This window comes from Chrysochloris asiatica, unplaced genomic scaffold (genome assembly GCF_000296735.1).
Source record: "Chrysochloris asiatica unplaced genomic scaffold, ChrAsi1.0 scaffold00004, whole genome shotgun sequence".
NCBI classification, from domain to species: domain Eukaryota; kingdom Metazoa; phylum Chordata; class Mammalia; order Afrosoricida; family Chrysochloridae; genus Chrysochloris; species Chrysochloris asiatica.
Genome location: NW_006408522.1, coordinates 33,538,419 through 33,553,880, shown reverse-complemented (window position 1 = coordinate 33,553,880; position 15,462 = coordinate 33,538,419). Strand labels below are relative to the sequence as shown.

Here is a 15,462-nt window from a genome sequence, read left to right as displayed (position 1 = left end):
CGACCCTGTACAGGGTTTCCAAGGGTGTAAATCTTTACGGGAGTAGAAAGCCTCATCTTTCTCCCGCGGAGCGGCTGGTAGTTTCGAACTGCTGACAGTAAGGTTCGCAACCCAATTCGTAACCACTACGCTACCAGAGCTCCTTGTAGGTAGTGTGCTCATTGTAGGTAGTACAATTAAGTACAACTTAAAAAGATTTACAATTAAGCACTACCTACAATAAGTGCAATAAGGAATTTCAAGAGCTAGAGGTTTTGATAAATAAGATACAGCTGTTTGTACTATTCATTTTAAGACAAGGAGCCCAAAAGAAACATGAATGAATTTAAGTAAATTGAAAAGGCACCAGTGTAAAGTCATCTTCCTTTACAAATTGCCTATGGTGTGTCTAGCATGGATCAACCCAAACTGAATTATACTAGCTAAAATGTATTGAATTTCTACTAAGAGACAGACATTTAATACTAAACACTTCACATAATCTCATGCAGTTTTTACAACCCTGAAACATGTACTCTCATTATTCTTACTTTTTAGAAAAGGAAACTGAACTAACGTGCCTAGAATAAAAGGTTTAAAGCTTGACATTTGGCTGTAGAATTTATACCATTAACCACTAGGCTCTGACAGAATGAAAATCCCAAAGTTTCTGTGACTTGGTTCCTTCCTCTGAACTTGATTTCAATATTAAACTTCCTCTGAACTTGACTTCAATATTAAACTAAGTACTGGCTTTAATGAACTTTTAAAACCTTCTAGAAGTCCTGATGTGACACTGTAGGATATGCACTAAACTGCTAAGTTTAGGTCAAGAGTTCAGATCTACTAGCTGCTTCTTGGAAACCCTACACTGGGTCACTATGAGTCAGAACTGAACTGATGGCACTTAACAACAACAGGATCTATAAGACTGTGAATACAAATTAGAATCTCTTTCCTTCTTCTCAAGATGAAATTCAAGTTAACTTACCTAAAAATTCAAATCCTATTTACATTATGAATTACAAAAAAAGACCCTACGTTTTCTCAAGTGACAAGTACTATTACATAAACTAGCAGGATGTTTATACAATTATTACTGCTTTAAGGATTCTTGGTGGTGCTGTGGAGTAAACAATGAGCTGCTAATTCAAGGTCGGTGGTTCAAATCCACCAGCTGCTGCAAGAAAAAAGATGAGGTTAACTGCTCCCGTAAAGATTTACAGCCTCAGAACCCCTATGTAAAAGATCACTATGAGTAGAAAACAGCTGCATAGTAGCAGTTTTCTGGTTTGGGTATTATTGTTTTAAAAGTCACTACATGCCCTACTGAATAGCTATCATCTTGTCTAGATGGGTCTGGTGAAAGGAGATGTGGATAAGATTCAATAGTAAATAACTGTTATCATGACTAATTGCAACTGTCACACTTGTAAAGGTAGAAGTTTTGTAACAAAAAAAGGGGAGTGGTTAATCTTACAGTCTAGGAATGGAGGACCCTAGGACCATCAATAGAGAAGCGCACAAGCAGAGTGTGGGACCTTATCCAGAGAAGCAGCAGCACCAGAGATGGAGGCAGAGATGGGGGCATGGAGAGGGGAAGCAGCTGAGGACTCTAGATTCATCAACTAAGAAGAGAAGGACTAAGAACTGGTGGCCAGGAGCAGACTTGCAGAATGTGCCCTTTGGAGATGTAAATTATTATATATGCCTGAGTGGGTTTTTTGTTTGTGTGTTTTTTTAAAAAGCTAAAGTGGATAGAGAGAAATAATGTTAACTGATGGTATGTGGAGGGGATTATAATCATTGTAATGAAATAAGGTATATATGAATTGTTGAATGTGAAACTGATGATGTGCCCTGTAAACTTTCACTCAATCCACAATAAAAACCTAAAATTTAAAAAAAAAAGAAAGAAAAAAAAGTCACTACATGGTACAAAGATGAGGCTTTCTGCTCCCGTAAAGATTTGCAGCCTCGGAAACCCTGTGCAGGGTCACTATACTTAACAACAACAATCACATGGTGCAAATGATTAATTACCAGCCAAAAGGGTAGCAGTTTGAACCCACTCAGAGAAGCCTCAGAAGGTCGGCTGGGTGATTTGCTTCCAAAAGGTCACAGTCTTGAAAACCTTATGCCCTCTGCACATATTGGGAATCCACTAAATAGCGAGTAACAGCATACAGCAATTACTGCTTGAAACTTTTGCTTCTAAGTAATATGTAACTTTTGGTATCCAAGATGGCTACTAACTCAGCCATATGATCCAGAAATGTGAGGAGAACTAAGCAACAATCAATCAGTCACAAAAAATTCCTAGATCATCATGAACTGACTAGATCACAGGAACAATCACATTCAGCTAAATCCACAGCCGAGAAAGAAAAACCAATGTTTAAAATCTCATGAAAAAAATAAGCACATGGTTTAACTAATAGGTTAAACAATGAGACATAGCAAAAGACCCACTCATTGAATGTTAACTCTTATCTATATATCTAATTTTCTGTCTGATTTAATGTTGAATCATTTACACAGATAAATGATAATAACACTAATAATAAGTACAAAAATAGGAAGCTAGTCTCCTAGAGGCTCTGACCCCCTAAAACAGGAGGAAGGGCAAACTACAGCTGTACTGAATGTAGTGAGAATGTCATCTGAAGGACTAAGCAACTGACTTAACAAGAACTATGCTACTGACTTTAAAGACTAAGAAAATCCCTTTCAGGAACTTGCTCAAAAACACTATTTTATATTGATACCTTTAATCAGACAGGAGGTGCAGACCAGGTATAACAGGTAGTCAAGAAGTATCTTTACTACTTTATTTTAGAATCTGACTTTTTTTCCTCATCAAGTCTTTGGACTTAAAAACCATCCCCACCTAACAACTGGCTTTATCTCTGTAATTAAGCCCATTAATTAAATTATGTAGGCCACAAATGAGACAAGTTAAAAAGCACAAAGCCTAAAATCTGAATGTGTAGATGTAGGAACAAATTATGCATTAAAACCAGGGAAACTTATATTCAACTGATCTTGACATCATCACATTTAAAAATATAAATGCAGTCAGTAAATATTTACAGGAGCACTTATACTGAGCCAAGCACTGTAGTTACTAGGCATTCAAAGACAATAAAAGGACATATCAAATTTGGTTAAAGCATCATGTCAATTCACATCAGACAAAAAAATTTTTCCAAAAGATGTCATTTTGGCAAGAAATGCTATGTAATTTATCCAAATAAATTTTATACTTTAATATTTTCCATTAGAAAATTTGTATACTGCTATAAACCAAATAAAAACAGTTCTAAACATAGTCAATTACCAACATGGTAAAAATTTTATATATGTAGCTATAGCTTATATATGGACAACAATGAATTTGTGTGTATGTGTGTGTGTTTTTAAGCAGATAGTACAGTAACTCAAAAGAGTCCTTGTAGCTCAGCTGCTAGGCAAAAAGTTTTGGCAGTTCAAACCCATGGCTGCCCCGCAGAGAAAGATGTGGCAGTCTGCTTCTGTAAGAATCACAGTCTTGAAAACGCTATGGGGCACACTTCTACACAGTCCTATAGGGTTACTAACTTAAAACTGACTCATTGGCAACAGGGACTTCCATTGCCTTTTTATGCATGAGCCAGCAAGCTCAAACTAAACTTTATAGTTAAGTTTAAATGCTACAGGCTGCAACACCTGAAAATGTTAATATGTATTCTCTCTTACATTGTTTCACACGGGCTTAAAAAAAAAAAGCAAAATTACTTACCGGCTCTGTTCTTTCCTTTGTTTTATTAACTGAATGAGTTCCTTGTCGAAATAATCTTCTTCCTCTTCCTCTCCCTTTCCATCATCTTCTCTTTCCTGAGCATCCACATTATCTTTGTGCAGCTGACCAGAAATGTGTTTTGCATATGCAGAGAGACCCACTTCTGTGACCCCACACACTCGACACTCATGACTACTGTCCCTAGGGAAAGAGGGAGATGAGGGACATTCAATTCTCCCCACTGGCATGGTACACTCACCAGATCTTTTATAGTTTCCTCTGAAAGACAATGCAAGTTTTGGCACAGTGAAAAATTCGTGCTATTCAGTTGTTAATACTCCTTTCATCACTTTTAGTAAGTTTGCTCATAAATTAACTTTTCAAATAAATTTAAGATTCTTTTCCAGCAATCAAGAGGCAATACACTTCAGAATGACATAGTTTAGGAGGGAAAATCTTCTTGAACTGCTGTACTTAAAACCTTGCCAGAGGAAACATGGTGAAAGGGGAGGCAGGCTGGGGGCTCAGAGCAAACAGACGTTGCTCTGGAGCACACCCATGATGCCAGCTGCACTCAGAAAGCTTGGTGACAGCGCTAACATTTCATCTCTGGCTCAAGAGCTTTCTCCCAGTGACAGTGAAGGGGTGGAGAGAAGAATAGGCAGCAGAGCCAATCCCAACTGGGGAACTAAATCAGAACAGCTGGAGCTGGGCCTGGAATGCGAAGATTCTGGACCCTAAGGCAAATGATAGGAGCAGTCTCAGCAAACTTTTTTGGTTTGGATGATGCATGTGGTCTACGTTCTGCTTCACAAGGGTTTATTTTAAAAGGAATGGAAAACATTTCAGTTATAGGAAGTTAACAGCTGTGCTAAGCAAATGCTTTTTCTCAAGTTTCAGAGAGAAGCAAAACTAGACTTTCCATTAAGGAAGAAATTTGGGCAGATTTTTAATCTTGCTTTACACATTCAATGGTAAATTTCATGCTTGGACAGTTTAAGGATCTGAAGTCTTGGATCTATGTTCAACGATATATCAAATCAATCATTTAATTGGCTTTTAGCTTCCTGAAATCCTTGATTGGTTCAGCTGTTTATACAGTTAATTTAAGAAACGTCTAAATACCACAGCCACAGGACAGTAACATCCATTCAATAATCCAAATCTGCTTAACTCTGTATCATGTGTCTTGGGTTTATACTAGTGATATTTTGCATTTCCTGTATCTATCAAAAAAAAAAAATCAACACACAAAAACATGCTTTGGCAAGCTACATGGGCTCATGCACATATGCAGACTATACTCCATCTTTACATATACCTACCAACCGATACACAGATTCTATTGATGTTGCTACTCATTATGGAACTATGTAGATTTTAACATTAATTTTAATGAACTCTAATTAGGTTGCTTGAAAACATCACTCATTACCTTATTACCCTGAGTCTTCCACTGTACTTTCTGTATTTAAATACATTTATTATTTAAAGAATAATCCTCAAGCTTAGCCCTCACCATTTTCTCCAGTTTACCAAAGATAACTAACTATACTATCTAAGCAATTAAATTTATGATCGTTCATTCAAAGTGAAGGTTAACTTGCACATGCTTTATCTAACAGCAATTTAACAATATAGCAAACCTAGAACAAATATAAATTAGACAATATTAAAAAGTATTACAGAATGCTATACTGCAGTAACAGGGAAATGATTATATTGGGTAGTTTATTAAAATTTCTTAAATGTATTTTAAAATTAAATTCCTGATTTAATTTTTAAATGTAGAAAATTTATTGCCAACCAAGAACCATATGTCCAGCAAAGCTGTTCCTCAGATAGGATAGCAAAATTAGGGCATTTCCTGATAAAAAGAAATTAAAAGAACAACTTTGCAAAGAATGCTAAAGGGGTTTCTTTGGACTGAGAACCAACAACAGCAGACAACTTGAGATTACCATACACGGCAATATCACCCAGAACTCAATTCGGATATTGTTGTTGTTATTAAGTGCCGCTGACTTGGTTCCAACTCATAGAGACACTGTATAGGGTTTCCAAGCAGAGGCTGGTGATATAGAAGTATTTAATGTAAAACAAACCTACAAGAATGAAAATTGGGAGGCAGAGGTATCAATGTACAATGAAGTCAACTACAAAACAAAAAGAGTGAATAGTGCAGATAAAGAACTTCCAAATGGCAAGGAAGTCAAGTAAATTTCAAGACAAAACAGACAGTTTTAAGTGTGTGTGTGGGGGGAATCAATAAATTACAGGGTAACCTCAAAGAAAAATAATACACCTACACATCAAATATAGAGGATAATCAGAAAGATTTAGTAAATACTGGCACTGTAGGCTAATGAGTTGGACTGCAAAGTCAGTTTGAACTGCAAAGTCGGTTTGAACTGAAAGGTGAGTGGTTCAAAACTTGCCAGCCGTTCCTTAAAAACCCTATACAGGGTTGCTATGAGTTGGAACTGACTCAACAGCACTTAAAAACAACACAACAGAAATGAAAATGATAAAAAAAAATGAACTCAGCACAGAAAATTATGTGGAACAAAGAATCTAGCAACACCACACACAAAAAACCCAGAAAAATGACAGCCATCAATTCACATCCATTGATAATTACACTGAATGCAAATAGACTGAAATGTCAAGAAGCAAAAGGAGCAGAGTGGATAAGAAAACAGGATTCTTCAATATGCTGTCTACAAAAGACATAATAAAAAGATGGAGTCAGTCTAAATGTCCATCAACAGAAGAATGGTTAAACAAACTTTGGTACATGCACACAAGGGAATACTACAAAATGTCAAATAGTGAAAATCTGTGGAACACCTGCCTCACAATATTGTTGAATCTAGAGGGCACTGCGCTGAGTGAAATTAATCAATCACAAAAGAACAAACATCATATGAGACCAATGTTAAAAAAAAAAAAGGTTTTCTTGATAAAAGATACAATCTATGATGGTTGGTGAGGGGCAGTTGTGAAGGGAAAACTATTCATGGCCTAGAGGGTAGACACCTATTAACATGGGAGACAGGAAAGGCAATATACAACAAGAGCCAGGTTAGCCAGGAGTCAGAGGCATGAAGGAGTGCAATAGTTAAAGTGAATAGAGAGGTAAATGCTGTTAACTGTTGGTACATGGAGGGGATTGCAACCATGTAGTGAAGCAAAGTGTATGGTCTGTTGAATGTAAAACTGATGATCTGCTCTGTAAACTTAGTGCCCAATAAAAAGCTTAAAAAAAAAAAAGTAGAAAATTTTTCTAATGTGAAAGCCATCAAGATGGCACATATACTAAATATGTGCTATTAAACTTTTAGCATCTCTTTATCATTTAGTAGAATTTAGTCTTCAATCTTAGTAATTCAGTCTTCCATTAAGTCAATTCTACTCCTTTGCTCTTTTAATGCATTATCTATTTATAAAATCTTAGTAAAACTGTTGTGGATTTCTATTGCTGTTTTTATATGGTTTCTAATTTTTCATTTATTTTGTCAGTTTGTTCATGACTTCTAAAGATTTTCCTATGTTTTCTTCCTTAATTTCATCTGCAGCTTTCTTGATCTTTCTCTCAATCTATTAAAGGTAACTAAACATTATTTTTAAAAAGCCCTTATCAGGTAATTCAAATGCCATTTCTTCCTCAGAATATTTCTGGCTCTGCATTTTGGTCACTTGTTTGAATCACTCATCTTGTTTCTTTGTGTTAACTGAAATTGTCTGGTGTCTCAGAGGCTCTGAGGTATTGTATTTGTATTTAATTGGTGATTATATTTATGGTTCTTAGATACTCACCACCTGTCTCTTGGTAAGTAGAAATTTTAGATACTTAAGATAACCTGCATAATCAGGAATTGACTGTACTTCCGGAGTTTACATTGTGAATGAGTTAGAGATCATATGTATATGTGATAAAGGCTTTCAACATTAAACCTGAGTGAAAATCTCCTTCATACTGCTGCTAAAACCTAATCTTATTATAGTAAGGGACTGAAAGTCTAATAAAATTCTACTAAAATTATAAAGACAAGCTAAAAGTTTAATAACATGCATTCAATTGACCATACACTCTAAAATGGTATGACTCAAAATACAAAACATTTCATTTGACATAGGTTGGCTTTTGTCTTTAGTGTTGCTATAACAGAATTACTATAAATGGGTGGCTTTAATAATCAGAAAATTATTTTCTCAATTTGTTGTTGTTAAGTGCCATCATGTTAGTTCTGACCCACATTGACCCTGTACAGGGTTTCCAAGGAGTGACTGGTGATTTTGAACTGCCAACCATGTGGTTCAAACTGACTTTGCAGTCCAGCACACCACAAGCTCTCATAGTTTTGAAAGCAAAATGTGCAAATTCAAGCCACTGGTTCTAGGGGAAGGCTTTTTCTCTGTGTTGGTTTTTGGAGAAGGTTCTTTTCTCTTCATCTTCTATTCCTTGGCTTCCTGATGATCTTCATGTGGCATGGTGTCTCTCTCCCTGCATGCCTAATTCCTCCCTTGCTTGTTTTATATCTCAAAAGAGACTGACTCAAGACACACCCTACACTAATTCTGTATCATTAACATAACAAAGAAAACCCATTCCCAAATGGGAGGATATGCACAGGCACAGAAATGAGGAATTATAATACATACTTTTGGGGGCTAATCCATAACACCATGTTAATCAAAAACTATTATTCATGAAATCAGATATAATTCATATTTCCCAGTTTTCCAAAGTTCCCCAGCCTCATCCTGCCTCTAAACATCAAATTCACAGTTAAAAACATCAAAAGAGAAACTAAAGATAGGAAAAAAACATGAACTACACATACATATATTTCATTTTAAGAACTTAGATATTAGATTTTGTCTTTAAATACCTTAAGTTTTAAATCATAACACAGCATTCTTAAATATACTTAAAAGAGTTACACTTAGGATTTTGTTTACACTAATGATATTTAGTACTATTTAGCAGACTTTGGATTTCTATAAATATCTCAGTAACACTAAAGGTTTAAGGCATACAATAACCTATAGCACAGCTGAGATGAAAATATGAAAAGTCCTAACTACAGGGTTCTTGTGTAAGAATGAGAAAACATAATACCAAGAGAGCTAGTTCATCCCACCTTGCTGGAAGGTCTGTGAATTCTATACATTTGAGGAACATAAAAATCTTAGGGACTATCCCTTTTGAATGCTAAACATCTACTGTACATTTTATTAATTCTGAAAGATAGTTCTATGCCATAAATTAACCTCCGACTCCACAGCACATAACCACCATAACCACCACTATAAAATAAGCTGAGAGGTATCATCAGGACTCAGGTTCCCCATCAACCCCATGCACAGATTTAAAGACAGCTGTTCCCATACCTGCCCTTCAGGTTCTCAAGTTCCCTGTGATGCAACATGCTCCGCATGTGTTCATCCATCTCCTTTAAAATGAAAGAAAGCAGATTAAACTGAGGGGGATTGCTCTGAAAACCTATTCCACTATTTCTATTCAATGGACAATCAGGGTTCAAGCTATGTCAAAAGTGCCTTTTACAATTATTCTTCTCAATTCATATTCAAATCAGTTCCTCAGTAAATACTTCTTTGTCTGTAACATATTTCATTCTAAATAAAATTATTAAGAAAGATATTTCAACAGATTTCCATAAAGGTTAGAAAGATACTGTCTTTAGATGGCCAAGGAGTTAATAATAAAGTATGTAGATTAAAGGAGCTCTGGTAGCGCAGTGGTTACGAATCGGGCTGCGAACCTCAAGGTCAGCAGTTTGAAACTACCAGCTGTTTCACGGGAGAAAGATGAGGCTTTCTGCTCCTGTAAAGATTTACAGCCTTGGAAACCCTGTAAAAGGTCACTCTGAGTTGAAACCGACTCCACAGCACATAACAACAACAGATTAAATTCTATTCGATTATAAGGAGTTCACTGAAGCTTAAAAACAAAAGCAAAAAAATAACACCCCTGGAATAACATAACTTCTCAACTACTTGGTTATTTTCTACAAACCCTCTTTCCCCATTCAACTAAGAGTCTCTCAAGAGTAGGTACAACTCTTACCCATGTTGATACGTCCAAGGTTTGGCATAGAATCTTTAATAAGCATTTTCTGAATGAACAAACAAATGGATACGTCATTTCTAGACAGGATCAAAGATATAACAGAGTCTCTATGGTAGAAAAGGAGGTTTAAAAATCTCCTTTGAATACTGTAGTTCATTCACACCTTCACCCTCACTGTCCACTGCTCCATGCTTGATTTGTTTGGTTCTAATGAAAAGCTTGAAACTTTACTAGGTTTTCCCCTCCCTCTATCTCACCCATAGTGGGAAGGTAATAAAATTTGTGGGAAAATATCTGCACACAAATACATACACACAATAACTCAGAAAGCTATAAATGTCTTTTCTTTTGTTACTTCAAAGCATATAAGCAGCTCTTTACAGGTAACAAAGGAGCTACTATAATAGTTAAATTATTACTATTTACCAGCGTAGTGGTTACGAATCGGGCTGCGAACCTTAAGGTCAGTGGTTCGAAACTACCAGCAGCTCCGCGGGAGAAAGATGAGGCTTTCTACTCCCGTAAAGATTTACACCCTCGGAAACCCTGTACAGGGTCGCTATGGGTCGGAACCGACTCGACGGCACTTAACAACAACAACCAGGCCCTGTGCTACAGGCCCTTAAAAGTTTCCTCACTTGAACTTTAAAATGGTTTTGAGGCAGTATTAATAACTACTTAAAAAGCACAAAGATACAGGGAAGTTAACTTGTTCATTCAGCAAATATTTATCAGGAGCTTATTATGTGCCAAGTACAGAGCTAGGCACTAAAAGGAGCAGTGTGATAATATTAATTCTTGCCCTCTCAGAGACAACCAAGTGATCAAACTAGGTTTCAAATCCTGGCAGATCTGAAACTGCATTGTAATCTTTCATCATATACAGTTCATTTGTCAAAAAGAGATTACAACAGTCCATTATTACTGTTTCTATTACAGCGAGATAAACAGGGCTGTGATTCCAGACACTTGTGGCAAATTTACTGAAAACGACCATCAATTCCTTCAACTGGAGAAGGTAGCTGTACCTACAACAGCTGCTAACTATCCATACAGAATTGAAAACAAAATCAAGTTAGTGACAGAATACTACTATGAAAAAAACCTATGAATAATATATATATATTCCTGGTGTGGTGCTGTAGAAAAACCACAAGGTCAGCAATTCAAACTCACTAGCCGCTCCGTGGGAACCTTATATACCAGGTTGCTATGAGTCAGAACCTCAGAACCGACTCCAAAGCACTCAATTAAGAACAACAATAGTCCCTATGGCGTCCTGGTGTGGTGCTTTAGGATAAACACAGGACTGCTAACTGCAGTCAGCAGGTTAAACCCACCAGCTGTTCCTTGGAAATCCTATACAGCGTTGCTATGAGTCCTAAGCACTTAACAACAACATAGTCTCTATACTTGTTAATCAATATTTCCTTGAATTAAATTGGCATTTATACATTAAATCCTCTTTACTTGAGTTAATTTAAGTAAGTTCTATTCCTTATAACCAAACCATTCCTGACCAAAACAATATAGATCCAAATGTGTTATTCCCTCGGATATCAGAATCAAGTCTATATTATATTTCAGTTACAAAAATGTTATTCAAAACTAGTTTTACACCCTTAAGATACTCTTGAAGCCTGGACCTGAACCTACTCCAGGGATCAACTTTCAGGCAGACAGTCAGCTTATAAAGTAAGAAACAACACCAGGGAGGAATACACTCCTCTGTAAAACCAAGTGAGACCAAAAGGGCATCATATGCCCCAAAACAAAAAGGGGCAGGAAAGGGTGAATGGAAATGGAGAACCCAGTGAAAAAGTGGGAAGAGTCCTGTTCACTGAAAGCATTACAACCAACTCCATAAAATAAATGTGTATACATTATTGAATGGAAAATTGATTTGTTCTGTAAACTTTTACCCAAACTACAATTTAAAAAACTAGACCTTGTTTAAAAAAAAAAAGACAAGAGAAGGCAAATACATAAGGAACAAAGGTTATTACTGGTTTCCAGGGGTAGGAGAGGAATGGGAAAGGTGTGTGTGTGTGTGTGTTAATGGTGATAGGAATATTGTGTTAATTAAGAGAAGAGTTATAGAGCTGCTATTGTCATTACTGTAAGTTGTACACCTGTAAAAAGTTGAATTGGCAATAGCTGTATGATAGATATATTTCCAACAACAACAAATAGTGGCTACCGTTGCCATGGCTGCTTCTGTACAACCAAAAGCCAGATGTATTTTGCTTTCTTGGTTTGGAGGTTTAGGGTCATAGTTTCATGGGGCATTCCAGTTAATTGGCCTAATATGCTTAGAAACTCTGACCCACCTCATAATTCAATGTGTACTGCCTGTGGTCTTGAACACTTACTTGCAAGAGACCATCCAAACCACAACGTATGACCATTTGTTGTTTCTTTGTTGTTTGTTTTTCAGTACAACTTATCATTAGTAGTAAGTACTATTGTTGTTGCTGTTAAGTGTCATCGAGTTGATTCTGACTTATAGTGACCCTATATAGGGTTTTCATGTTGGATTTGAACTGCCAACCTTGTGGTTCACAATCCAGTGCTGATCCTACAGTTTTACACCAGAACTCCAATAAGTACTATACACAATGTTAAAATATTTTGTAAGCTTATATGTAATGTTTCCAACCCTCAAAGACAAATAAAGAGCAGGTTTATAAAGATATTGATAATAAAAGGCAATGAAAATGAAAAACAAAAAATGAGGTATGCAATTTATGTCAGCGACTGATGACAAAGTCATCAGAATGGAACCTCAAATTGTTTAAAAAAGGAGGAAGGAGAAAACAAAGATGTCATGGTTGAACAAATTTGGAAAACACTAAGTAATAAAAGAATAAATACGAGCTTTTCAAGCTTTCATATGCTAATGGCATCAGGATACTCAGGGATTGGCATACATCTTTCCCCATACTTTTTAGTAGGTCCCACTAGAACCTTTCCTCCTCCACTGTTTTACTTGGAGAAACCAGGGTCACACTTGTTTGAGAAATTAGAGGAAAGCACTACTTCAATATAAGCTTACAGTCAGTTACTGTTTTCAACTAACCCATTCTGTACATTTCTTAAACTACACTAATCTTAACAATGAAATTATTTCATTCTTTTGATTAGAAACCTACAGTTGACTTTCCCTAAGGCTGAAGATAATCCCAGCCTTGATTTAACTTCATTAAGATACATGGATAAGTATGAAGAGATGAAAATACTTTTTAAACCCAGAGTATTAGAAACACCAAAAAGACTTAAAATGGCAAAATCCCGAGTTATCATAAACAGAGGTGCTGCTCTAGGAAAGCTGGACACCATGCCTAAGAGCATCTGCCTCTCTATCTCACACTCTCTCCATTTCCCATTTATTTCCTAAATGAAATTAGCCATTGATGTTGTTGTTGTTAAGTACCGCTGAGTTAGTTACAACCCACAGCCACCCTGTATAGGGTTTCCAAATGCAGCTGGTGAGCTTGAACCACCAGCTTTGCAGTCCAGCGCATTAACCCACAATGAACAGAGAACTTTTATTTATAAAACATTTGTATAAACTGTGGCTTATACTTTTCAAACTGGAAGAACAGAATGATCTTTTACTTCTGTAAAAGGCAAGAGGCATACTATTAAACCTGATTTTTAAATCTCAACTATCTTTTCTATCATAAACAGATATCCCATATAGAGGAAAAAAAAGAAAATTCTTCACCCAAGTCTTTTGGCTGCATCATGAGCAAAGCTCTCAGTTTGGCATTCAACATTAACAATTATCTTCATTTAAAGTGCAGAGTTCTTGCTATTTCCAAAATGAAACTCTGTTTTAATCATACGAGCCTTCTGTTGTTGTTAAGTGCCGTCAAGTCAGTTCCAATTCATAGCAACTCTGTACAAGATTTCTAAATAATAGCTGGTGGGTGTGGACCACAGACCTTACAGTTAGCATTCCAGTGCTTACTCTACAGTGTCACACCAGGACTCTGTCCAACAACTGTCATATTCATTCTACCCCTTTGTTTGTGTTCTTCCTCCCACCTAAAAATGTCTCTCCTCTATTTCTTTGCAATTATCTTAATCCTAGATATTTCTCAAAGTTCACTACATCCCTGGCTAAGCTAGCCCATAATGGTCTTCCCAGTGATTTGAATTTCCAAGAATATCTGAGAAAGACAAAAAATATTTCTCAGTATTGAAGTTAGCAGCACTATTTTGAAAGCAAAAGATAATGGCAAGAAAGCCAAAAAGTGAAAAAAATTACAGCCAGTTTCCATAAGGCACAGATAAATTTAGTTCTTTAAAGGTCTATGTTTCTTTGAACAACATCCCCACCTTGTGGACACCTTAGGAAACTGTTAATACCATCTGTTTTGCTTCATTTTTCACAATTTTGAACATAAACAGAATGTAGGTACATATAATAAACTGTTCATGAAATATATATTCTTAATTAATCAGGAAATAGTATACAAGCAATCTAAATGTTAAGGTGTTTTCTCTGTAAGTGTTTCTCTGTATCATTTGTGTTTGGGTATCTTCAGTTTCTGAGTAGAGGTTTAAGACAGCTACAGGTTTTATGAAGCAGTAATGAGAAACTAGTAGAATGAAGTATGGGAAAGAAGCATAAAAAAGACGCTGTTAAAAGCTTTTACCCATTTATAAATCCCATATGTATGTCTCTAGAAAAAATAGTCATAATGCCTCAGATTCTCTTTTTCCATTTTTACCTTTTTTGAGTTGTACACAATGTGGCACAATATGCATTTTCGTTCTCGTACCATAGTGACCAGATCTGAAGCACTCAAACGTCACACCTGCAATGAGGAAGTAACATTTAGTAATCTGTTGTCCACCCCCCCACCCCAGATGTCTTCTGAAATACATCTTACCAGAACCAAAAAAAACCAGCATCTCCTTCACCTACACCCAGCTCCTCCCTAGTCTTCCCATCTTAGTAAATAGAGTTTCATTTTTCCTGTTGCCTGGGGCAAAAACTTTGGGAGTCATTCTTGGATGTCTTTCTCACCCTATATCCACTAACATCAGGAAATCCTGTCAGCCCTACCTTGAAATAGATCTAAAATCCAATCAATCTTTATATCTAGGTCACCTATCATCTCTCACATGGCATTAGCCTACTGAAATACTTCCCTACTTCCTTTCTTGTCCTCTTATAGTATATTCTCAAAACAGCAGCCAAAGATTCTCAGAACAGGATTCTTTAAAGGATATTTTATTACTCTTTTAAAATTGAAGTTAGATCAGATAACTCTTCCTTCAGAATCTTTCAGTGGCTTTCCATCTCAATCACAGAAAACTCAAGTCCAAGACATGAATTGCCAAATCTGTCTTCTCACTTTCTCAATGATTTCCTGCTCTATCAATTCAGTCCAGTCCTATTGCCTTCCTTGATATTCCTTGTTCACACCAGGCATTCTCCTACCTTAGTGCCTCTTCATTTCCTGATCCCCTCTGCCTAGAATAGTATTCCTTAAGACCTTACGATTCTCACAGCACACTCACTTCCATCAGGGATTTAAAATGTTGCCTCATCAGAAAGGCCTTTCCTAACTGCCTATATAATGTACATGCT

At 36.4% G+C, this 15,462-nt stretch overlaps 1 protein-coding gene across 4 annotated transcripts in view; it reads right to left on the bottom strand.

Moving 5' to 3' along the window:
• Nucleotides 1-14,677, bottom strand: part of ZNF106 (zinc finger protein 106) — a 43,257-nt gene extending 28,580 nt beyond the window's left edge. The window contains exons 1-3 of one of the 4 annotated variants that reach the window (XM_006831732.1): nt 14,597-14,650; nt 9,158-9,219; nt 3,761-3,961 (exon numbers count right to left, since the gene is read on the bottom strand). In XM_006831732.1, the coding sequence (XP_006831795.1) occupies nt 3,761-3,961; nt 9,158-9,219; nt 14,597-14,650 (317 nt within the window). Of the gene's footprint in view, nt 1-3,760; nt 4,370-9,157; nt 9,220-14,596 lie in introns of those variants that run through there. The other 3 variants (XM_006831734.1, XM_006831733.1, XM_006831735.1) reach the window with 3 other exon arrangements.
• Nucleotides 14,678-15,462: the final 785 nt, after the last annotated feature.